Raw genomic sequence first — 26,757 nt, forward strand, 5'->3', positions numbered from 1 at the left:
AAGAGCGTCTGGAATTCATTTTCAGTATTGTGAATACTGAAAGTATTTTGTTAGTTTCTCTTTGGGACATTTCACCATAGATCAATATCAAAGAGAATCTTATCTTTTTGCCTAAGACAAGAGAAAACAGCTTCTCTCAGAATTATACATCAATTAAGATCATTCTTGCATTTTATTTCTTCGTATCATATGAAATGAAAGCATTCCTCTGACTCAATGTGAATAATAAACTTATATTTAGGAAATATGAAGGTTTTGGGTGATATATACCGACATATGTACGCTACACATTGTAGATGAAGCCCTTTCTAACCTCCAACAGACATCGTTGAGGCCGGGAGGTGGTGGTGGTATCGGCTGGTACTGGGGGCGTGGATGATTATGACGCTGGTGTTAACACGGAGCTACGCCGGTAACCTTATGTCTCTTCTGGCCGTGAGACACATCCCACAACCTTACCAGAACCTCCGTGACGTATTGGATGATCCATCTGCCTCTTTGATATGGATGACTAACTCAACCTCTTTTTTCTTTTATCGTGTATGTTAATCATTCTTTATAACTTATTGTCTTTCTTAAAAATCATGGTGCCATTGAACGTCATATTAACGGGGTTTCAAGGATTTCGTCAATTGTAGACCGAATTACTTCCTCATATTCACCAAGTCCGTCCCGACTAATTGATGGCGATGTCCCCAGGAAGTAGGTTTATATCGGCAAACTTAAACCCTTGATAATGAAAGAAAGATTATTATGTATTCCTTCCTTTATAAGACCTTTCTTCATCCACAATGGTATTGAAAGCCCTGGAACCTAAGAGCACGATGGTGAGAATTCCGTTTTCAGAATCGATAGTTGAAACTTCCGGAGATATTACAGATATTCTGTCGTACAGACTCATGTGTGGAGGTGATGACCTTTTACTCTGGACGGTTTAAGGAGAGGCCCCGCGATCCCACAAGCGTTATCAGCAGACAGGAGCTCTGCATTACCTGCTATGGTGGCATCATACAAGAACCATTTGATCACATCATTGGAAAAGCTGTTTACTGTGTTTGTGAAGGTTAATCATATTTCATAAGGACTGATCTCATACTCATTCAAAACCTGAGTCAATGATACGTTTTGGCAAATTAGAGCAAAATCATAGAGAGGAAGACAGTGCATGTTGAGCTTCTCCAAAGACATTGCCTCATTTCACAGGGCAGGGGAGGGAGCGTTTTTTGAGCTCTGATTCGACCAAGGATTTGTTGTGGACAAGGGTACAAACGTACGCTAGCACATCTCAGGTTCTGAGAGCCTACTGACACAAAATTCTTCAGGTATCAGAACGCTGGCTACCTCACCAAGGACACGTTTGTTGGTCGTCCACGATACGCGATGGAGAAGTGTTGCCAGCGGCAATGTATCTGATGCCAGTATCATTCCCTTTTGATGCACAAAAAGAATACGGATAAGAAGAGGCCTGATGAATGATGGAATCCTACGAGCGAGATAAAGGTTAATAGATTTCCACCTTCGATTGGAAGGTATACTTGCCTACCGGACCAAAAGCAAGGTTAATCATTTATTTCACTAATTCCTTTTGATGATGCACCTAAGAATTCTACTACAGACTCAGAATGTAAGGACTAACTGAGTTACAAATCGGGAGGCATAATAAATTAGTGGTTGATTTGCGCGAGTAGGTAGAGAAAAGTGTGGATGGTTTAAGGTGAATGTGGGTCTGCGGCAGGTGTGTATGTCAACGTGACTGTTTAATCAGTTGATGAATAGGGTGGTGAGGGACGGAAATGCAAAGATTTGCTTGCGTTGCGGGATTGTTACATATTCGATCAAATCTCAACGTACCACAAATTGTCCTTCATAATTTCATGTCCAATAAATTTACTCTTCCTCCGCACATCTTTTCTATAGCCCCTGCCTCAAATCCATGCGGCTTTGTTGGGCCTATAATATTTTCACACAGCATTTTTTTTTCTTGTTCTCCCAGATAACGACATCTCTTTCTGCATTTTCTTTAATGCTTATAGAATCTTTGCCTCCTCATCCATTCCCGTACTCATGATTTCATTTGCCACCATGCCCACTACCAGGTATCAAAAAACTTTGCTTCTGCCATATTTTCCCCATTCATGCTCACAACCCCAACTAACTTGTACGTTTAGCTTGCTAAAAATAAAAACCTTGATTTTGTTCACATTTACTCCCAACTTTATCCTTTCACACACTCTTCCAGACTCGCTTCCAGACTTCTACAGTAACTCATTCGAGTTTGCCATCAGTGCTGCGTCATCAGCAAGCAACAACCGACTCACTTCCTAAGCCCCTGTCATCCCCTACAGACTGCATCTCTCCCTTAGACTTTTGCATTTACCTCCATTACCAGCACATCTAAAAGAAAATTAAACAGCATCACATACCCTGCCGTAGTCCAACCTTTACTTGGAACCATTTACTCTCCTCTACTCTTAATCGTACAATCGTCTTACACTTTTGATTGCATCTCTATCAACCCTAGCATATGTTTTCCCCGATCCCTAAGGCTACATACAAATCCTTCTGTTTCTCTTTATTTTCATACACAACCTTTAAAGGAAACACCTGATCCACACATACTGTGAAACTTCTGAAACCATACTGTTCTTAACCAGTATGATGTTCTTTACATACCTTTATCCTATCAGTCAACACTCTCCTATACAACTTACCCGGTACATCTTTGTCCCCCTCGCCCTTGTAAAGTGACTCTATACATACATTCCTCCAATCCCCAGGCACTTTGCCATAATGCATACATTCATTGAAAATCCTAAATAACCATTCCTCGACATAGTCACCCATATTTTAAAAAGATCAATTGTAATACCGTCTATTCCAGCCGTCTTGCTACATTTCATCTTACGCAAGGTGGTCACCACCTCCTCTATCTCTTCACCAGATCATTCTCTATAACTCTCACTTCGCATACCACCATGATCCAAACAACCTACATCTGTAATCCTGTCATCAAACACATTACACAGTTCTTCAGAATACTAACTCCATTTCCTCCCAGCTTCACCACAATCTCTTACTTCTTCCCATTTGCCCCATTCGCTTATGTTCCAGTTTGTTCTCATGTTTTTCTCACACTGTAAAACCTCCTCTAAAACATCTGTCTATTCTCATTGAAGTTTAGTGATACTCGCTCACCCCAGCTCTCATTTGCCCACTTTCTCAACCCCTGCATCTTCCCCTTGACCTCCTGCCGCTTTCTCTTGAGCATTACCTATTCATTTGTACATGCTTCCTCAAAGTACCGTTCATATACCTCTCAATTCTCTTTGGGTTGCTATTCTAGGTCATCCCACCACTCATTTCCCTCCCTAAAATGCTCTCCTCCCACCTTAAGAATGCAACACACATATGCTGAACATACCAGCATTATTTATTTATCTATTTATTTTGCTTTGTCGCTGTCTCCCGCGTTAGCGAGGTAGCGCAAGGAAGCAGACGAAAGAATGGCCCAACCCGCCCACATACACATGTATATACATAAACGTCCACACACGCAAATATACATAACTATACATCTCAATGTACACATATATATACATACACAGACATATACATATATACACATGTACATAATTCATACTGTGTGCCTTTATTTGTTCCCATCGCCACCTCGCCACACATGGAATAACAACCCCCTCCCCCCTCATATATATATATATATATATATATATATATATATATTTTCTTTTTCTTTCAAACTATTCGCCATTTCCCGCATTAGCGAGGTAGCGTTAAGAACAGGGGACTGGGCCTTTGAGGGAATACCCTCACCTGGCCCAATTCTCTGTTCCTTCTTTTGGAAAATTAAAAAAAAAAAAAAGAAACGAGAGGGGAGGATTTCCAGCCCCCCGCTCCCTCCCCTTTTAGTCGCCTTCTACGACACGCAGGGAATACGTGGGAAGTATTCTTTCTCCCCTATCCCCAGGGAATATATATATATATATATATATATATATATATATATATATATATATATATATATATATATATATATATATATATATATATATCCCTGGGGATAGGGGAGAAAAAATACTTCCCACGTGTTCCCTGCGTGTCGAAGAAGGCGACTAAAAGGGGAGGGAGTGGGGGGCTGGAAATTCTCCCCTCTCATCATTTTTTTTAATTTTCCAAAAGAAGGAACAGAGAAGGTGGCCAGGTGAGGATATTCTCTCAAAGGCCAAGTCCTCTGTTCTTAACGCTACCTCGCTAACGCGGGTAATGGCGAATATTTTGAAAGAAAGAATATATATATATATATATATATATATATATATATATATATATATATATATGTATAAGAGAGAGAGAGAGAGAGAGAGAGAGAGAGAGAGAGAGAGAGAGAGAGAGAGAGAGAGAGAGAGAGAGAGAGAGAGAGAGAGAGAGAGAGGGGAAAAAGAATACTTCCCACCCATTCCTCACGTGTCGTACAAGGCGACTAAAGGGGACGGGAGCGGGGGACCAGAGACCCTCCCCTCCTTGTATTTTAACTTTCTAAGAGGGGAACCAGAATAAGGAGTCTCGCGGGGAGTGCTCATCCTCCAAGAAGGCTCAGATTGGGGTTTCTAAATGTGTGTGGATGTAACCAAGATGAGAAAAAAGGAGAGATAGGTAGTATGTTTGAGGAAATTAAACTGGATGTTTTGGGTCTGAGTGAAACCAAGCTCAAGGGTAAAGGGGAAGAGTGGTTTGGGATCGTCTTGGTAGTAAAGTCAGGAGTTAGTGAGAGGACAAGAGCAAGGGAAAGAGTAGCACTACTCATGAAACAAGAGTGATGGAAGTATGTGATAGGGTGTAAGAAAGTAAGCTCTAGATTGAAATGGGTAAAACTGAAAGTTAATGGAGAGAGATGGATGATTTTTGGTGCATATGCACCTGGGCTTTAGAAGAAATATGATGACAGGGAAGTGTTTTGTTAGCAGCTGAATGAGTATGTTAGTGGTTTTGATGCACGAGACCGGGTTATAGTGATGGATGATTTCAATGGAAAGGTGAGTAATGTGGCAGTTGATGGAATAATTGGTATGCGTAGGGTGTTCAGTGTTGTAAATGGAAATGGTGAAGAGCTTGTAGATTCATATGCTGAAAAAGGACTGGTGATTCGGCATACCTGGTTTAAAAAGAGAGATATACATAAGTATACGTATGTAAGTAGGAGAGATGGCCAGAGAGCGTTATTGGATTACGTGTTAATTGATAGGCGCGCAAAAGAGAGACTTTTGGATAGTAATATGCTGAGACGTGCAACTGAGGGGATGTCTGATCATTATCTTGTGGAGGCGAAGGTGATTATTTGTAAAGGTTTTCAGAAAAGAAGAGATAGAATGTTAGGGTGCAGAGAGTGGTGAGAGTAAGGGAGCTTGGGAAGGAGATTTGTGTGATGAAGTACCAGGAGAGACTGAGTACAGAATGGAAAAAAACGTGAGAACAAAGGAGGTAAGGGGAGTTGGGGAGGAATGGGATGCATTTAGGGAAGCAGTGATCGCTCGCGCAAAAGTTGCTTGTGGCATGAGAAGCGTGATAGGTGGGTTGATTAGAAAGGGTAGTAAAAGGATGAAGAAGTAAGATTATTAGTGAAAGAGAAGAGAGAGGCATTTGGACGATTTTTGCAGGGAAAAAATGCAAATGAGTGGGAGATTTATAAAAGAAAGAGACAGGTGGTCAGAGAAAAGTGCAAGAGGTGAGAAAGAGAGCAAATGAGAGTTGGAGTGAGAGGGTATCATTAAATTCTAGGGAGAATAAAAAGATGTTCTGGAAGGAGGTAAATAAAGTGCGTAAGACAAGGGAACAAATGGGAACTTTAGTGAAGGGGGCTAATGGGGAGGTGATGACAAGTAGTGGTGATGTGAAAAGGAGATGGAGTGAGTATTTTGAAGGTTTGTTGAATGTGTGTGATGATAGAGTGGCAGATATAGGGCGTTTTGTTCGATGTGGTGTGCAAAGTGAGAGGGTTAGGGAAAATGATTTGGGAAACAGAGAAGAGGTAGTAAAAGCTTTGCGGAAGATGAAAACTGGCAAGGCAGCAGGTTTGGATGGTACTGCAGTGGAATTTATTAAAAGAGGGGGTGACTGTATTGTTGACTGCTTTGTAAAGTTATTGAATGTTTGTATGATACATGTTGAGGTGCCTGAGGATTGGCGGAATGCTTGCATAGTGCCATTGAACAAAGGTAAAGGGGATAAGACTGAGTGCTCAAATTACAGAGGTATATGTTTGTTGAGTATTCCTGGTAAATTATATGGGAGGGTATCGACTGAGATGATGAAGGCATGTACAGAGCATCAGATTGGGGAAGAGCAGTGTGGTTTCAGAAGTGGTAGAGGACGTGTGGATAAGGTGTTTGCTTTGAAAAATGTATGTGAGAAATACTTAGAAATGCAAATGTATTTGTATGTAGCATTTATGGATCTGGAGAAGGCATATGATAGAGTTGATAGAGATGCTCTATGGAAGGTACTAAGAATATATGGTGTGGGAGGCAAGTTGTTAGAAGCAGTGAAAAGTTTTTATAGAGGAAGTAAGGCATGTGTACGTGTGGGAAGAGAGGAAAGTGATTGGTTCTCAGTGAATGTAGGTTTGCGGCAGGGGTGTGTGATGTCTCCATGGTTGTTTAATTTGTTTATGGATGTGGTTGTTAGGGAGGTGAATGCAAGAGTTTTGGAAAGAGGGACAAGTATGCAGTCTGTTGTGGATGAGAGAGCTTGGGGAAGTGAGTCAGTTGTTGTTCGCTGATGATACAGCGCTGGTGGCTGATTCATGTGAGAAGCTGCAGAAGCTGGTGACTGAGTTTGGTAAAGTGTGTGAAAGAAGAAAGTTAAGAGTAAATGCGAATAAGAGCAAGGTTATTAGGTACAGTAGGGTTGAGGGTCAAGTCAACTGGGAGGTAAGTTTGAATGGAGAAAAACTGGAGGAAGTAGAGTGTTTTAGATATCTGGGAGTGGATCCGGCAGCGGATGGAACCATGGAAGCGGAGTAAATCATAGGGTGGGGGAGGGGGTGAAAATCCTTGGAGCCTTGAAGAATGTGTGGAAGTCGAGAGCATTATCTCGGAAAGCAAAAATGGGTATGTTTGAAGAAATAGTGGTTCCAACAATGTTGTATAGTTGCGAGGCGTAGGCTATGGATAGAGTTGTGCGCAGGAGGATGGATGTGCTGGAAATGAGATGTTTCAGGACAATATGTGGTGTGAGGTGGTTTGATCGAGTAAGTAATATAAGGGTAAGAGAGATGTGTGGAAATAAAAAGAGCGTGGTTGAGAGAGCAGAAGAGGTTGTTTTGAAATGGTTTAGGCACATGGAGAGAATGAGTGAGGAGAAATATATATATATATATATATATATGTCGGAGGTGGAGGGAACCAGGAGAAGTGGTAGACCAAATTGGAGGTGGAAAGATGGAGTGAAAAAGATTTTGAGTGGTCGGAGCCTGAACATGCAGGAGGGTGAAAGGAGGGCATGGAATAGAGTGAGTTGGATCGATGTGGTATACCGGGGTCGACGTGCTGTCAATGGATTGAATCATGGCATGTGAAGCGTGATATATATATATATATATATATATATATATATATATATATATATATATATATATATATTTTTTTTTTTTTTTTTATACTTTGTCGCTGTCTCCCGCGTTTGCGAGGTAGCGCAAGGAAACAGACGAAAGAAATGGCCCAACCCCCCCCATACACATGTATATACATACGTCCACACACGCAAATATACATACCTACACAGCTTTCCATGGTTTACCCCAGACGCTTCACATGCCTTGATTCAATCCACTGACAGCACGTCAACCCCGGTATACCACATCGCTCCAATTCACTCTATTCCTTGCCCTCCTTTCACCCTCCTGCATGTTCAGGCCCCGATCACACAAAATCTTTTTCACTCCATCTTTCCACCTCCAATTTGGTCTCCCTCTTCTCCTCGTTCCCTCCACCTCCGACACATATATCCTCTTGGTCAATCTTTCCTCACTCATTCTCTCCATGTGCCCAAACCATTTCAAAACACCCTCTTCTGCTCTCTCAACCACGCTCTTTTTACTTCCACACATCTCTCTTACCCTTACGTTACTTACTCGATCAAACCACCTCACACCACACATTGTCCTCAAACATCTCATTTCCAGCACATCCATCCTCCTGCGCACAACTCTATCCATAGCCCACGCCTCGCAACCATACAACATTGTTGGAACCACTATTCCTTCAAACATACCCATTTTTGCTTTCCGAGATAATGTTCTCGACTTCCACACATTCTTCAAGGCTCCCAGAATTTTCGCCCCCTCCCCCACCCTATGATCCAATTCCGCTCACATGGTTCCATCCGCTGCCAGATCCACTCCCACATATCTAAAACACTTCACTTCCTCCAGTTTTTCTCCATTCAAACTCACCTCCCAATTGACTTGACCCTCAACCCTACTGTACCTAATAACCTTGCTCTTATTCACATTTACTCTTAACTTTCTTCTTCCACACACTTTACCAAACTCAGTCACCAGCTTCTGCAGTTTCTCACATGAATCAGCCACCAGCGCTGTATCATCAGCGAACAACAACTGACTCACTTCCCAAGCTCTCTCATCCCCAACAGACTTCATACTTGCCCCTCTTTCCAAAACTTGCATTTACCTCCCTAACAACCCCATCCATAAACAAATTAAACAACCATGGAGACATCACACACCCCTGCCGCAAGCCTACATTCACTGAGAACCAATCACTTTCCTCTCTTCCTACAAGTACACATGCCTTACATCCTCGATAAAAACTTTTCACTGCTTCTAACAACTTGCCTCCCACACCATATATTCTTAATACCTTCCACAGAGCATCTCTATCAACTCTATCATATGCCTTCTCCAGATCCATAAATGCTACATACAAATCCATTTGCTTTTCTAAGTATTTCTCACATACATTCTTCAAAGCAAACACCTGATCCACACATCCTCTACCACTTCTGAAACCACACTGCTCTTCCCCAATCTGATGCTCTGTACATGCCTTCACCCTCTCAATCAATACCCTCCCATATAATTCATATATATATATATATATATATATATATATATATATATATATATATATATATATATATATATATATATATATATATATATATATATATATATATATATATATATATATATATATATATATATAAATATATATATGTGTGTGTGTGTGTGTGTGTGTGTGAGTGTGTGTGTGTGTTTGAACGAATGTGGCCTTTGTTGTCTTTTCCTAGCGCTATCTCGCGCACACGAGGGGGGAGGGGGTTTTTATTTCATGTGTGGCGGGGTCGCGATGGGAATGAATAAAGTTAGACAGTATGAATTATGTACATGTGTATACATGTATATGTCTGTGTGTGTATACATATGTAAACGTTGAGATGTATAGATATGTATATTTGCTTCTGTGGACGGGTATGTATATACATGTGTTTGTGGGTGGGTTGGGCCACTTTTTTTCGTCTTTTTCCTTGCGCTACTTCGCCAAAGCGGGAGACAGCGACAAAGCAAAATAGATAAATAAATGAATTAATACACACACATAAATATATATATATATATATATATATATATATATATATATATATATATATATATATATATATATATATATATATATATATATATATATATATATATATATAAATGTGTGTGTGTGTGTGTGTGTGTGTGTGTGTGTGTTTGTCTGGTTTTGTGTGTGGATGGGCCATTTTTCGTCTATTTCATGGCTCTACCATGCTGACGCAGGGAATGTCGATCACATATAGTGAATAGAAATGAATTTACATATACCTGCATGTATATATTTTCGTATATGAGTGGATTGGTCGTTTTTCCTGTTTCCTGGCCTTACTTCCGTAACATATGAAAAGTTCATCAATATAATAAATGAATAAATGTATATATATATATATATATATATATATATATATATATATATATATATATATATATATATATATATATATATATATATATGTATTGTTAATGTCAGTCAGCAGAGTCTAGCATAGCGAAAGATATTTCCGAGGCAGAAGCAGCAGGACGTATTCTACTTCAGAAGAGTAGTGACTTTCGAACCAGCATAAACACGTTGGTGAAGCAAGGCAGACACGCCCTTGTGGAGTCGGAGTCCTTCATGAAAATCATCACTGGTGAAGCCTTCTCCAAAACAGGTCATTACCCAACATCTTTTAATCAAGTTTCAGCAGCATCACAGTTGACGTAAATGGATATTGATATTTTCTGCCACTGATAAGATTAGTTCACATTCATCTAATTTCAGTCATATATTAAGGTCTGAATGTTTATCTTTTTAAAACCGTGTTAGGGTGTAAATATATGACGCACATCTCCTAGAATGTTATGTGAGAACATCCTTATTGGTAAAGTGAATACTTGAAGATTCTGGCTCAAGGTTTCCATTACATTTTTTAGACTTCTTTCTGAATGGGTGAATCGGGAAGCTTGTGTCTCAGATAGTGAGAAAAAGGGAAAAAATAAGAAATAACGTGAATAGATCTGAGGTAGGAGTTGAAACAGGAACTCGGCAGCTTGGTTTCATTATCGGTTTGAATGGAGAGGAGAAAATGGAATGCTGTATGCACCTGGGGGTGGACACGGTTGTGATCATATCTACAGGGGTAATGCGAAAGATCCTGCCTGCATTTGGAAGGAGAGATAAAAGTTTTTCAGGGTAAAAGTGGGTAGAGTTGAAGGTTTAACGGTTGTGGCAGCTTCGTATGGATTCAGGTTTAAGAAACGATGAAAGTGCATGAGTTACAAATAAGATATTCGAGAAGGATTTGTGGTGTAAGGCAAGTGACGTTGTGAGGAACGACAGTTTAGGAGAGAGAGAGAGAGAGAGAGAGAGAGAGAGAGAGAGAGAGAGAGAGAGAGAGAGAGAGAGAGAGAGAGAGAGAGAGAGAGAGAGAGAGAGAGAGAGAGAGAGAGAGAGAGAGAGAGAAAAGTAAACATGATATGACTTAGATGGCTGACCATCGTGTGCTAATATAGCTTGAACATATGGAGAGAAGAGAGGAAGACTGGTAGGATCTACATGCCGAAAGAGGAGACAATAAATGAAAGAAAAATATTTTGCTTGTGTAATCTATGCTTAATTTACAATACCCAATTATTCGTGGTCGAAAAAAATTCAACTTGACTAGATGTTACATAAGTAATTTCTAGGGAAGAGTTACAAAAGGCCTCAACATGTTTACCAAATGGCGTCCTAACTTCGTCTCTTCGATTTACATCAACTGACTGTTATATTTCTCTCTTGTGTCTCCCCAGATGATGTGATTATTACACGAAAGTGCACTTGGCAACTTTTCGTGTTTCATTTTCCCCGTGGACTCATAGGAATATCTTGATCACGCCTGGTGAGGATATTCCCTAAAAGGCCCAGTCCTCTGTTCTTAACGCTACCTCGCTAATGCGGGAAATGGCGAATAGTATGAAAGAAAAGATATATATATATATATATATATATATATATATATATATATATATATATATATATATATATATATATATATATATATATGTATATATATATATATATATATATATATATATATATATATATATATATATATATATATATATATATATATATATATATATATATATATATATATATATATATATATATACATATATATATGTATATATATATTATATATATGTATATATATATATATATATATATATATATATATATATATATATATATATATCATATATATCTACTTATTCATTTTGCTTCGTCGCTGTCTCCCGCGTTTGCGAGGTAGCGCAAGAAAACAGACGAAAGAAATGGCCCAACCCACCCCCATATACATGTATATACATACACGTCCACACACGCAAATATACATACCTATACATCTCAATGTACACATATATATACACACAAAGACACATACATATATACCCATGCACACAATTCACACTGTCTGCCTTTATTTATTTCCATCGCCACCATGCCACACATGGAATCCCATCCCCCTCTCCCCTCATGTGTGCGAGGTAGCGCTAGGAAAAGACAACAAAGGCCCCATTCGTTCACACTCAATCTCTAGCTGTCATGCAATAATGCCCGAAACCACACCTCCCTTTACACATCCAGGCCCCACACAACTTTCCATGGTTTACCCCAGATGCTTCGCATGCCCTGATTCAATCCATTGACGGAACGTCAACCCCGGTATACCACATCGATCCAATTCACTCTATTCCTTGCCCGCCTTTAACCCTCCTGCATGTTCAGGCCCCGATCACTCAAAATCTTTTTCACACCATCTTTCCACATCCAATTTGGTCTCCCACTTCTCCTCGTTCCCTTCACCTCCGACACATATGTCCTCTTGGTCAATCTTTCCTCATCCATTCTCTCCACGTGCCCAAACCATTTTAAAACACACTCATCTGCTCTCTCAACCACTCTCTTTTTAGATCCACACATCTCTCTTTCCCTTACGTTACTTACTCACTCAAAACACCCCACACCACATATTGTCATCAAACATCTCATTTCCAGTACATCCACCCTCCTGCGCACAACTCTATCCATACCCCACGCCTCGCAACCATACAACATTGTTGAAACCACAATTCCTTCAAACAGTTATTTTTGCTTTCGGAGATAATGTTGTCGACTTCCAAACATTCTTCAAGGCTCCGAGAATTTTCGCCCCCTCCCCCACCCTATGATTCACTTCCGCTTCCATGGTTCCATCCGCTGCCAGATCCACTCCCAGATATCTAAAACACTTTACTTCCTCCAGTTTTTCTCCATTCAAACTTACCTCCCAATTGACTTGGCCCTTAAACCTACTGTACCTAATAACCTTGCTCTTATTCACATTTACTCTTAACTTTCTTCTTTCACACACTTTACCAAACTCAGTCACCAGCTCCTGCAGTTTCTCAAATGAATCAGCTAACAGCGCCCTATCATCAGCGAACAACAACTTGCTCACTTCCCTAGCTCTCTCATCCACAACAGACTGCATACTTGCCCCTCTCTCCACAACTCTTGCATTCACCTCCCTAACAACCCCATCCATAAACAAATTTAACAACCATGGAGACATCACACATCCGTGCCGCAAGCCTATATTCACTGAGAACCAATCACTTTCCTCTCTTCCTACACGTACACATGCCTTACATCCTTGATACAAACTTTTCACTGCCTCTAACAACTTGCCTCCCACACCGTAAAGTCTTAGTATCTTCCACAGAGCATCTCTATCGACTATATCTTATGCCTTCTCCATATCCATAAATGCTACATACAAATCCATTGACTTTTCTAAGTATTTCTCACATACATTCTTCAAAGCAAACACCTGATCCACACATCCTCAACCACTTCTGAAACCACACTGCTCTTCCCCAATCTGATGCTCTGTATATGCCTTCACCCTCTCAGTCAATACCCTCCTATATAATTTACCTGGAATACTCAACAAACGTATACCTCTGGAATTTGAGCACTCACTCTTATCCCCTTTGCCTTTGTACAATGGCACTATGCACGCATTCCGATAATCGTCAGGCACCTCACCATGAATCATACATACATTAAATAACCTTACTAACCAGTCAATGATACAGTCACCTCCTTTTTTAATAAATTCCACGGCAATACCATCCAAACCTGCTGCCTTGACGGCAATCATTTTCCGCAAAGCTTTTGCTACCTCTTTTCTGTTTACCAAATCATTTTCCCTAACTCTCTCACTTTGCACACCACCTCGACCAAAACACCCTATATCTGCCACTCTATCATCAAACACATTCAACAAACCTTCAAAATACTCACTCAATCTTCTTCCCACATCACCACTACTTGTTATCACCTCCCCATTAGCCCCCTTCACTCAAGTTCCTATTTGCTCCCTTGTCTTACGCTCTTTATTTACCTCCTTCCCGAACGTCTTTTTATTCTCCCTAAAATTTAATGATGCTCTCTCACCCCAACTCTAATTTGCCCTCTTTTTCACCTCTTGCACCTTTCTCTTGACCTCCTGTCTCTTTCTTTTATACATCTCCCTCTCACTTGCATTTTTCCCTGCAAAGATCGTCCAAACACCTCTCTCTTCTCTTTCACTAATAATCTTACTTCTTCATCCCACCACTCACTACCCTTTCTAATCAACCCACCTCCCACGCTTCTCATGCCACAAGCATCTTTTGCGGAAGCCATCACTGATTCCCTAAATACATCCCATTCCTCCCCCACTCCCCTTACCTCCTCTGTTCTCAGCTTTTTCCATTCTGTGCTCAGTCACTCCTGGTACTTCCTCACACAAGTCTCCTTCCCAAGCTCACTTACTCTCACCACCCTCTTCCCCCCAACATTCTCTCTTCTTTTCTGAAAACCCATACAAATCTTCACCTTCGCCTCCACAAGATAATGATCAGACATCCCTCCAGTTGCACCTCTCAGCACATTAACATCCAAAAGTCTCTCTTTCGCGCGCCTCTCAATTAACACGTAATCCAATAACGCTCTCTGGCCATCTCTCCTACTTACATATGTAAACTTACGTATATCTCGCTTATTAAACCAGTTATTCCCAATCACCAGTCCTTTTTCAGCACATAAATCTACAAGTTCTTCACCATTTCCATTTACAACAATGAACACCACATGTATACCAATTATTCCCTCAACTGCCAAATTACTCACCTTTGCATTCAAATCACCCATCACTATAACCCGGTCTTGTGCATTAAAACCACTAACACACTCATTCAGCTGCTCCCAAAACACTTGCCTCTCATGATCTTTCTTCTCATGCCCAGGTGCATATGCACCAAAAATCACCCATCTCTCTCCATGAACTTTCAGTTTTACCCATATTAATCTAGAATTTACTTTCTTACATTCTATTACATACTCCCACAACTCCTGTTTCAGGAGTAGTGCTCTTTTTCCTCTCACTAACCCCTGACTTTACTCCCAAGACATTCCCAAACCACTCTTCCCCTTTACCCTTGAGCTTCGTTTCACTGAGAGCCAAAACATCCAGGTTCCTTTCCTCAAACATACTACCTATCTCTCCTTTTTTCTCATCTTGGTTACATCTACACACATTTAGATACCCCAGTCTGAGCCTTCGAGGAGGATGAGCACTCCCCGCGCGACTCCTTCTGTTTGCCATTTTAGAAAGTTAAAATACACACACACACACACACACACACACATATATATATATATATATATATTTATATATATATATATATATATATATATATATATATATATATATATATATATATATATATATATATATATATATATATATATATTTTTTTTTTTTTTTATACTTTGTCGCTGTCTCCCGCGTTTGCGAGGTAGCGCGAGGAAACAGACGAAAGAAATGGCCCAACCCCCATACACACGTACATACACACGTCCACACACGCAAATATACATACCTACACAGCTTTCCATGGTTTACCCCAGACGCTTCACATGCCTTGATTCAATCCACTGACAGCACGTCAACCCCTGTATACCACATCGCTCCAATTCACTCTATTCCTTGCCCTCCTTTCACCCTCCTGCATGTTCAGGCCCCGATCACACAAAATCTTTTTCACTCCATCTTTCCACCTCCAATTTGGTCTCCCTCTTCTCCTCGTTCCCTCCACCTCCGACACATATATCCTCTTGGTCAATCTTTCCTCACTCATTCTCTCCATGTGCCCAAACCATTTCAAAACACCCTCTTCTGCTCTCTCAACCACGCTCTTTTTATTTCCACACATCTCTCTTACCCTTACGTTACTTACTCGATCAAACCACCTCACACCACACATTGTCCTCAAACATCTCATTTCCAGCACATCCATCCTCCTGCGCACAACTCTATCCATAGCCCACGCCTCGCAACCATACAACATTGTTGGAACCACTATTCCTTCAAACATACCCATTTTTGCTTTCCGAGATAATGTTCTCGACTTCCACACATTTTTCAAGGCTCCCAAAATTTTCGCCCCCTCCCCCACCCTATGATCCACTTCCGCTTCCATGGTTCCATCCGCTGACAGATCCACTCCCAGATATCTAAAACACTTCACTTCCTCCAGTTTTTCTCCATTCAAACTCACCTCCCAATTGACTTGACCCTCAACCCTACTGTACCTAATAACCTTGCTCTTATTCACATTTACTCTTAACTTTCTTCTTCCACACACTTTACCAAACTCAGTCACCAGCTTCTGCAGTTTCTCACATGAATCAGCCACCAGCGCTGTATCATCAGCGAACAACAACTGACTCACTTCCCAAGCTCTCTCATCCCCAACAGACTTCATACTTGCCCCTCTTTCCAGGACTCTTGCATTTACCTCCCTAACAACCCCATCCATAAACAAATTAAACAACCATGGAGACATCACACACCCCTGCCGCAAACCTACATTCACTGAGAACCAATCACTTTCCTCTCTTCCTACACGTACACATGCCTTACATCCTCGATAAAAACTTTTCACTGCTTCTAACAACTTGCCTCCCACACCATATATTCTTAATACCTTCCACAGAGCATCTCTATCAACTCTATCATATGCCTTCTCCAGATCCATAAATGCTACATACAAATCCATTTGCTTTTCTAAGTATTTCTCACATACATTCTTCAAAGCAAACACCTGATCCACACATCCTCTACCACTTCTGAAACCGCACTGCTCTTCCCCAATCTGATGCTCTGTACATGCCTTCACCCTCTCAATCAATACCCTCCCATATAGTTTACCAGGAATACTCAACAAACTTATACCTCTGTAATTTGAGCACTCACTCTTATCCCCTTTGCCTTTGTACAATGGCACTATGCACGCATTCCGCCAATCCTCATGCACCTCACCATGAGTCATACATACATTAAATAACCTTACCAACCAGTCAACAATACAGTCACCCCCTTTTTTAATAAATTCCACTGCAATACCATCCAAACCTGCTGCCTTGCCGGCTTTCATTTTCCGCAAAGCTTTTACTACCTCTTCTTTGTTTACCAAATCATTTTCCCTAACCCTCTCACTTTGCACACCACCTCGACCAAAACACCCTATATCTGCCACTCTGTCATCAGACACATTCAACAAACCTTCAAAATACTCATTCCATCTCCTTCTCACATCACCACTACTTGTTATCACCTCCCCATTTACGCCCTTCACTGAAGTTCCCATTTGCTCCCTTGTCTTACGCACCCTATTTACCTCCTTCCAGAACATCTTTTTATTCTCCCTAAAATTTACTGATAGTCTCTCACCCCAACTCTCATTTGCCCTTTTTTTCACCTCTTGCACCTTTCTCTTGACCTCCTGTCTCTTTCTTTTATACTTCTCCCACTCAATTGCATTTTTTCCCTGCAAAAATCGTCCAAATGCCTCTCTCTTCTCTTTCACTAATACTCTTACTTCTTCATCCCACCACTCACTACCCTTTCTAAACAGCCCACCTCCCACTCTTCTCATGCCACAAGCATCTTTTGCGCAATCCATCACTGATTCCCTAAATACATCCCATTCCTCCCCCACTCCCCTTACTTCCATTGTTCTCACCTTTTTCCATTCTGTACACAGTCTCTCCTGGTACTTCCCCACACAGGTCTCCTTCCCAAGCTCACTTACTCTCACCACCTTCTTCACCCCAACATTCACTCCTCTTTTCTGAAAACCCATACTAATCTTCACCTTAGCCTCCACAAGATAATGATCAGACATCCCTCCAGTTGCACCTCTCAGCACATTAACATCCAAAAGTCTCTCTTTCGCACGCCTGTCAATTAACACGTAATCCAATAACGCTCTCTGGCCATCTCTCCTGCTTACATAAGTATACTTATGTATATCTCGCTTTTTAAACCAGCTATTCCCAATCATCAGTCCTTTTTCAGCACATAAATCTACAAGCTCTTCACCATTTCCATTTACAACACTGAACACCCCATGCATACCAATTATTCCCTCAACTGCCACATTACTCACCTTTGCATTCAAATCACCCATCACTATAACCCGGTCTCGTGCATCAAAACCGCTAACACACTCATTCAGCTGCTCCCAAAACACTTGCCTCTCATGATCTTTCTTCTCATGCCCAGGTGCATATGCACCAATAATCACCCACCTCTCTCCATCAACTTTCAATTTTACCCATATTAATCGAGAATTTACTTTCTTACATTCTATCACATACTCCCACAACTCCTGTTTCAGGAGTATTGCTACTCCTTCCCTTGCTCTTGTCCTCTCACTAACCCCTGACTTCACTCCCCAGACATTTCCAAACCACTCTTCCCCTTTACCCTTGAGCTTCGTTTCACTCAGAGCCAAAACATCCAGGTTCCTTTCCTCAAACATACTACCTATCTCTCCTTTTTTCACATCTTGGTTACATCCACACACATTTAGGCACCCCACTCTGAGCCTTCGAGGAGGATGATCACTCCCCGCGTGACTCCTTCTTCTGTTTCCCATTTTAGAAAGTTAATACAAGGAGGGGAGGATTTCCGGCCCCCCGCTCCCGTCCCCTCTAGTCGCTTTCTACGACACGCGAGGAATACACATATATATATATATATATATATATGTGTGTGTGTGTGTGTGTGCGTGTATATATAGGTGGATAGGCCATTTTTCGTCTGTTTCATGACTTTACTTTGCTATCGCGAGAAACGACGATTAAGTACAATGATAAAAGCAATGATAAGAATAACAACATTATTAATATTAACAATGATAATAAGTATAATAATAATGATAATGATAACTATAATGATAATAATAATAATAATAATAATAATAATAATAATAATAATAATAATAATAATAATAATCATAATAATAATAATAATGATAATAATAATATTAATAATAATAGTAATAAGAATAATGATAGTGATAATAATAATGATATTAGTAATAATAATAATGATAATAATAAGAATGATAATAAAAAAGTAATTATAACAATAATGTTAAAAATAACAATTATAATCATAGTAATAATAATAACAATAATAATAATAATAATGATAATTCTAATAACAATGATAATATTATTAATAAAAATAATGATAATAATAATAATAATGATAATAGTTATAATAATAATAAATATAATGATAATAATAACAATAATGATAATGATGATAATAATAATGATAATAATAGTAATGATAATGATAGTAAAGATGATAATAATAAAGATGATAATGATAATGATAATATAATAATAATAATGATAATGATAATAATCCCTGAGGATAGGGGAGAAAGAATACTTCCCACGCATTCCTCACTTGTCGTAGAAGGCGACTTTTGGGGATGGTAGCGGGGGGTCAGAAACTCTCCCCTCCTTGTATTTTAACTTTCTAAAATGGGAAACAGAAGGAGTCGCGCGGGGAGTGCTCATCCTCCTCGAAGGCTCAGATTGGGGTGTCTAAATGTGTGTGGATGTAACCAAGATGAGAATATAGGAGAAATAGGTCGTAAGTTTGAGGAAAGGAACCTGAATGTTTTGGCTCTGAGTAAAACGAAGGTCAAGGGTAAAGGGGAAGAGTGGTTTAGGAATGTTTTGGGAGTAAAGTCAGGGGTTAGTAAGAGGACAAGAGCAAGGAAAGGAGTAGCACTTCTGCTGAAATAAAAGTGGTGGGAGTATGTGACAGAGAGTAAGAAAGTAAACTCTAGATTGATAAGGGTAAAACTGTAAGTTGATGGAGAGAGATGTGTGATTATTGGTGTGTATGCACCTGCGCATGAGAAAAAAGAACATGAGAGGCAAGTGTTTTGGGAGCAGCTGAATGAGTGTGTCAGTGGTTGTGATGCAGGAGACCGGGTTATAGTGATGGGTGATTTAAATTCAAAGGTGAGTAATATGGCAGTTGAGGGAATAATTGATATACATGGGGTGTTCAGTGTTGTAAATGGAAATAGTGAAGAGCTTGTAGATTTATGTGCTGTAAAAGGACTGGTGATTGGGAATACCTGGTTTAAAAAGCGAGATATACATAAGTATACGTATGTAAGTAGGAGAGATGGCCAGAGAGCGTTATTGAATTACGTGTTAATTGATAGGCGCTAGGAAGAGAGACTTTTGGATGTTAATGTGCTGAGAGGTGGAACTGGAGGGATGTCTGATTATTATCTTCTGGAGGCGAAGGTGAAGATTTGTAGATGTTTTTAGAAAAGAAGAGAGAATGTTGGGGTTAAGAGAATGGTGAGAGTAAGTGAGCTTGCGAACGAGATTTATGTGAGGAAGGTCCAGGAGAGACTGAGTACAGAATGGAAAATGATAAGAACAAAGGAGGTCAGGGGAGTGGGGGAGGAATGGGATGTATTTAGAGAAAGAATGATGGCTTGCGCAAAAGATGCTTGTGGCATGAGAAGCGTGGGAGGTGGGCAGATTAGACAGGGTAGTGAGTGGTGGGATGAAGAGGTAAAATTGTTAGTGATAGAGAAGAGAGAGGCAATTGAACTACTTATGCAGGGAAAAAATGCAAATGAGTGGGAGATGTATAAAAGAAAGATGCATGAGGTCAAGAGAAAGGTGCAAGAGGTGAAACAGAGGGCAAATGAGAGTTGGGGTGAGAGAGCATCATTAAATTTTTGGGAGAATAAAAAGACGTTTTGGAAGGAGGTAAATAAAGTGCGTGAGACAAGGGGACAAATGGGAACTTCAGTGAAGGGGGCTACTGGGGAGGTGACAACAAGTAGTGGTGATGTGAGAAGGAGATAGAATGAGTATTTTGAAGGTTTGTTGAATGTGTTTGATGATAGAGTGCTAGGTATAGGGTGTTTTGGTCGAGGATGGTGTGCAAAGTGAGAGGGTTAGGGAAAATGATTTGGTAAACAGAAAAGAGGTAGTAAAAGCTTTACGGAAGACGAAAGCCGGCAAGGCAGCGGGTTTGGATGGTATTTCAGTGGAATTTATTAAAAAAGGGGGTGATTGTATTTTTGACTGGTTGGTAAGGTTATCTAATGTATGTATGATTTATGATTAGGTGCCTGAGGATTGGCGGAATCCTTCCATAGTGCCATTGTACAATGGCAAAGAGTACAAAGGTGAGTGCTCAAATTACAGAGGAATAAGTCTCATGAGTATTACTGGAAAATCATATGGGAGTGTATTGATTGAGAGGGTGAAGGCATGTACATAGCATCAGATTGGGGAAGAACAGTGTAGTTTCAGAAGCGGTAGAGGATGTGTGGATCAGGTGTTTGATTTGAAGAATGTATGTGAGAAATACTTAGGAAAGCAAATGGATTTGCATGTAGCATTTATGGATCTGCAGAAGGCATATGACAGAGTTGATAGAGATGCTCTGTGCAAGGCATTAAGAATATATGGTGTGGGAGGAAAGTTGTTAGAAGCAGTGAAAAGTTTTTATCGAGGATGTAAGGCATGTGTACGCGTAGGAAGAGGGGAAAGTGATTGGTTATCAGTGAATGTAGGTTTGTTGCAGGATTGTGTGATGTCCCCTTGGCTTTTTAATTTGTTTATGGATGGGGTTGTTAGGGAGGTGAATGCGGCAAGTATGCAGTCTGTTGTGGATGAGAAAGGTAGGGAAGTGAGTCAGTTGTTGTTCGCTGATGATATAGCCCTAGTGGCTGATTCATGTGAAAAACTGAAGAAACTGGTGACTGAGTTTGGTAAAGTGTGTGAAATAAGAAAGCTAAAAGTAAATGTGAATAAGAGCAATGTTATTAGGTACAGTGGGGTTGAGGGTCAAGTCAATCGGGAGGTAAGTTTGAATGGAAAAAACTGGAGGAAATGAAGTGTTTTAGATATGTGGGAGTGGATTTGGCTGCGGATGGAACCATGGAAGCGGAAGTGAATCTTAGGGTTGGGGAGGAGGCGAAAATTCTGGGAGTCTTGAAAAATGTGTGGAAGTCGAGAACACTATCTCGGAAAGCAAAAATGGGCATTTTTGAAGGAATAGTGGTTCCAACAATGTTGTATGGTTGCGAGGGGTGGGCTATGGATAGAGTTGTTCGCAGGAGGGTGGATATCCTGAAAATGAGATGTTTGAGGACAAAATGTGGTGTGAGGTGGTTTGATGGAGTAAGTAATAATAGGGTATGAGAGATGTGTGGTAATAAAAAGAGTGTTGTTGAGAGAGCAGAAGAGGGTGTCTTGAAATGGTTTGGTCATATGGAGAGAATGAATGACGTAAGATTGACCAAGAGGATATATGTGTCAGAGGTGGAGGGAACGAGGAGAAGTGGGAGACCAAATTGGAGGTGGAAAGATGGGGTGAAAAAGATTTTTAGTGATCGGGGCCTGAACATGCAGGAGGGTGAAAGGCGTGCAAGGAATAGAGTGAATTGGAACGATGTGGTATACTGGGGTCGACGTGCTGTTAATGGATTGAACCAGGGCATGTGAAGCGTCTGGGGGAAACCATGGAAAGTTCTCTGGGGCCTGGATGTTGAAAGGGAGCTGTGGTTTCGGTTCATTATTACATGACATCTAGAGACTGAGTGTGAACGAATGGGGCCTTTGTTGTCTTTTCCTAGCGCTACATCGCACATATGAGGGGGAGAGGGTTGTTATTTCATGTGTGGCGAGGTGGCGATAGGAATGAATAAAGGCAGTCAGTATGAATTATGTACATGTGTATACATGTATATCTATGTGTGTGTATATACATGTATACGTTGAGTTATATAGGTATGTATGTTTGCGTGTGTGGACGTGTAAGATGTAATATACATGTGTATGTGGGTGGGTTGGGCCATTCTTTCTTGTGTTTCTTTGCGCTACCTCGCTAACGCGGGAGACAGCGACAAAGGAAAATGATAATGATAATGATATAGTAGTAACATAATAATAATAGTTATAAAAATAATAATAATAATAATAGTAATAATAATAATGGCAATAATAATAATAACAATAATAATAATAATAATAATGATAATGATAATAATAATAATAATAATAATAACTAATGATGATAATAATGATGATGATAATAATAATAATTATAATAATAATAACAACAATAATGATAACAATGATGATAGTGGAAAAAAATAATAACAACAATAATGATAATCATAATCATAACAACAACAATACTAGGGATAATGATAACAATGATAATGAAATGAGTATAAAATGGATTAACGATCCTTACTGATTTCAAAGCATTATGTTGCTTATTTAACAATGGATCTAATTGAAAGTTGAAGGATATTAATCTTTCATATATTTCACAGATTCATTGAAGGATCCTTAAGTTTATATCTATAGTTGACTAAATTCAGAATCACAAACTGATTAGTCTCTTCTGACTTTGCGTCAACAAAATCTTTAATTTTGTTGAGATTTTAGTTGTCTCTCAGAGACCTATGTCACATGTCACTGCACTCAGAAATGCTGTCACTGGTCCAGGCACTTAAAATTGAACCAGATACAAATTTATGTATCTAGTCGGATTTATTCGTAGATTTCACTGTAGATACTAGCTGTGTTTTCTTCAGGGAAGCACACATCTGTCCGAAAGGACGCTGTGGTTGAATAATAAAGTGGAGTCTAGAAACAATCAAAGAAAGAAAAGTATAATTTGATTAAGAAATTTTGAAGACTAAGGCCGTGCTTATTAGAAAGAAAATTTTTAAGAAAGTAAAGACTGTCCTCTCTCTTGCTTATTTAGCTTTAACGATGAAGTTTGTGTAGCAATGTTTTGATTTTCATATCCTAATAATTTCATTGATATATTTTCCCACAATGCACCTTTTCTTGGAAGTTTTTAATGACTAAAATTATCAACAGGAAGCTGTGATTTCTACACGTCCAGTGAAGGATTCTACCCAAACCTGCACAGCATGGGTGGTCAGAAGTACAGTCCCTTAGTCCCGTCGTTAAGTAGAAGGTTGTTATAAAGTATTAATCTGCTACATAATACACATTTACAAAATAGTTTGGAAGCACTTTGAGATTATTGAGATTATCTGTAAGTGCTGCAGATATTGAACAATATAGAATGGCCTCTCTCTCTTTCTCTCTTTCTCTTTCTCTCTCGGTATATATATATATATATATATATATATATATATATATATATATATATATATATATATATATATATATATATATATATATATATATATATATATATATATATATATATATATATATATATATATATATATATATATATATATATATATATATGTATAAATATATATATATATATATATATATATATATATATATATATATATATATATATATATATATATATATATATATATATATATATATATATATATATATATATATATATATATATATATATATATATATATATATATATATATATATATATATATATATATATATATATATATATATATATATATATATATATATATATATATATATATGTGAAGATAGTGAAGTTGGAGAAAAATGTAGCTTAGACATTGAAGCTTATTGATACAGTGGTGAAATTGATGAGAACTGCTATTGACGTTTGTGTGAATAAATTGTACATTTCCTTTTCCATAGCCAGAGGTTGAACCATTATGTGACATTCATTTTTTCATTCATTTTAAGCTAAAAGTTTGTTTTCTAAATTGTTTCTTACATTTTTCATATGTATATATATGTATGTGTGTGTGTGTGTGTGTATGTGCGTATGTGTGTGTATGTGTGTGTGTGTGTGTGTATGTATATATATATGTATATTATCCCTGGGGATAGGGGTGAAAGAATACTTCCCACGTATTCCTCGCGTGTCGTAGAAAGCGACTAGAGGGGACGGGAGCGGGGGGCCGGAAATCCTCCCCTCCTTGTATTAACTTTCTAAAATGGGAAACAGAAGAAGGAGTCACGCGGGGAGTGATCATCCTCCTCGAAGGCTCAGAGTGGGGTGCCTAAATGTGTGTGGATGTAACCAAGATGTGAAAAAAGGAGAGATAGGTAGTATGTTTGAGGAAAGGAACCTGGATGTTTTGGCTCTGAGTGAAACGAAGCTCAAGGGTAAAGGGGAAGAGTGGTTTGGAAATGTCTGGGGAGTGAAGTCAGGGGTTAGTGAGAGGACAAGAGCAAGGGAAGGAGTAGCAATACTCCTGAAACAGGAGTTGTGGGAGTATGTGATAGAATGTAAGAAAGTAAATTCTCGATTAATATGGGTAAAATTGAAAGTTGATGGAGAGAGGTGGGTGATTATTGGTGCATATGCACCTGGGCATGAGAAGAAAGATCATGAGAGGCAAGTGTTTTGGGAGCAGCTGAGTGAGTGTGTTAGCGGTTTTGATGCACGAGACCGGGTTATAGTGATGGGTGATTTGAATGCAAAGGTGAGTAATGTGGCAGTTGAGGGAATAATTGGTATGCATGGGGTGTTCAGTGTTGTAAATGGAAATGGTGAAGAGCTTGTAGATTTATGTGCTGAAAAAGGACTGATGATTGGGAATACCTGGTTTAAAAAGCGAGATATACATAAGTATACTTATGTAAGCAGGAGAGATGGCCAGAGAGCGTTATTGGATTACGTGTTAATTGACAGGCGTGCGAAAGAGAGACTTTTGGATGTTAATGTGCTGAGAGGTGCAACTGGAGGGATGTCTGATCATTATCTTGTGGAGGCTAAGGTGAAGATTAGTAAGGGTTTTCAGAAAAGAGGAGTGAATGTTGGGGTGAAGAAGGTGGTGAGAGTAAGTGAGCTTGGGAAGGAGACCTGTGTGGGGAAGTACCAGGAGAGACTGAGTACAGAATGGAAAAAGGTGAGAACAATGGAAGTAAGGGGAGTGGGGGAGGAATGGGATGTATTTAGGGAATCAGTGATGGATTGCGCAAAAGATGCTTGTGGCATGAGAAGAGTGGGAGGTGGGCTGTTTAGAAAGGGTAGTGAGTGGTGGGATGAAGAAGTAAGAGTATTAGTGAAAGAGAAGAGAGAGGCATTTGGACGATTTTTGCAGGGAAAAAATGCAATTGAGTGGGAGAAGTATAAAAGAAAGAGACAGGAGGTCAAGAGAAAGGTGCAAGAGGTGAAAAAAAGGGCAAATGAGAGTTGGGGTGAGAGACTATCAGTAAATTTTAGGGAGAATAAAAAGATGTTCTGGAAGGAGGTAAATAGGGTGCGTAAGACAAGGGAGCAAATGGGAACTTCAGTGAAGGGCGTAAATGGGGAGGTGATAACAAGTAGTGGTGATGTGAGAAGGAGATGGAATGAGTATTTTGAAGGTTTGTTGAATGTGTCTGATGACAGAGTGGCAGATATAGGGTGTTTTGGTCGTGGTGGTGTGCAAAGTGAGAGGGTTAGGGAAAATGATTTGGTAAACAGAGAAGAGGTAGTAAAAGCTTTGCGGAAGATGAAAGCCGGCAAGGCAGCAGGTTTGGATGGTATTGCAGTGGAATTTATTAAAAAAGGGGGTGACTGTATTGTTGACTGGTTGGTAAGGTTATTTAATGTATGTATGACTCATGGTGAGGTGCCTGAGGATTGGCGGAATGCGTGCATAGTGCCATTGTATAAAGGCAAAGGGGATAAGAGTGAGTGCTCAAATTACAGAGGTATAAGTTTGTTGAGTATTCCTGGTAAACTATATGGGAGGGTATTGATTGAGAGGGTGAAGGCATGTACAGAGCATCAGATTGGGGAAGAGCAGTG

General features: G+C 39.5%; 1 protein-coding gene across 1 annotated transcript in view; it reads left to right on the forward strand.

Annotated features, from left to right (window-relative positions):
* Positions 1-326: 326 nt before the first annotated feature.
* LOC139758578 (uncharacterized) overlaps positions 327-26,757 on the forward strand; it is a 43,238-nt gene continuing 16,807 nt past the window's right edge. The window contains exons 1-3 of the mRNA XM_071680098.1: positions 327-540; positions 10,086-10,266; positions 23,913-24,012. Coding sequence (XP_071536199.1) covers positions 376-540; positions 10,086-10,266; positions 23,913-24,012 — 446 coding nt within the window. The 5' untranslated portion in view covers positions 327-375. The remainder of the gene's footprint in view (positions 541-10,085; positions 10,267-23,912; positions 24,013-26,757) is intronic.

The sequence above is a fragment of the Panulirus ornatus genome, chromosome 30, assembly GCF_036320965.1.
Source record: "Panulirus ornatus isolate Po-2019 chromosome 30, ASM3632096v1, whole genome shotgun sequence".
Taxonomy (NCBI): domain Eukaryota; kingdom Metazoa; phylum Arthropoda; class Malacostraca; order Decapoda; family Palinuridae; genus Panulirus; species Panulirus ornatus.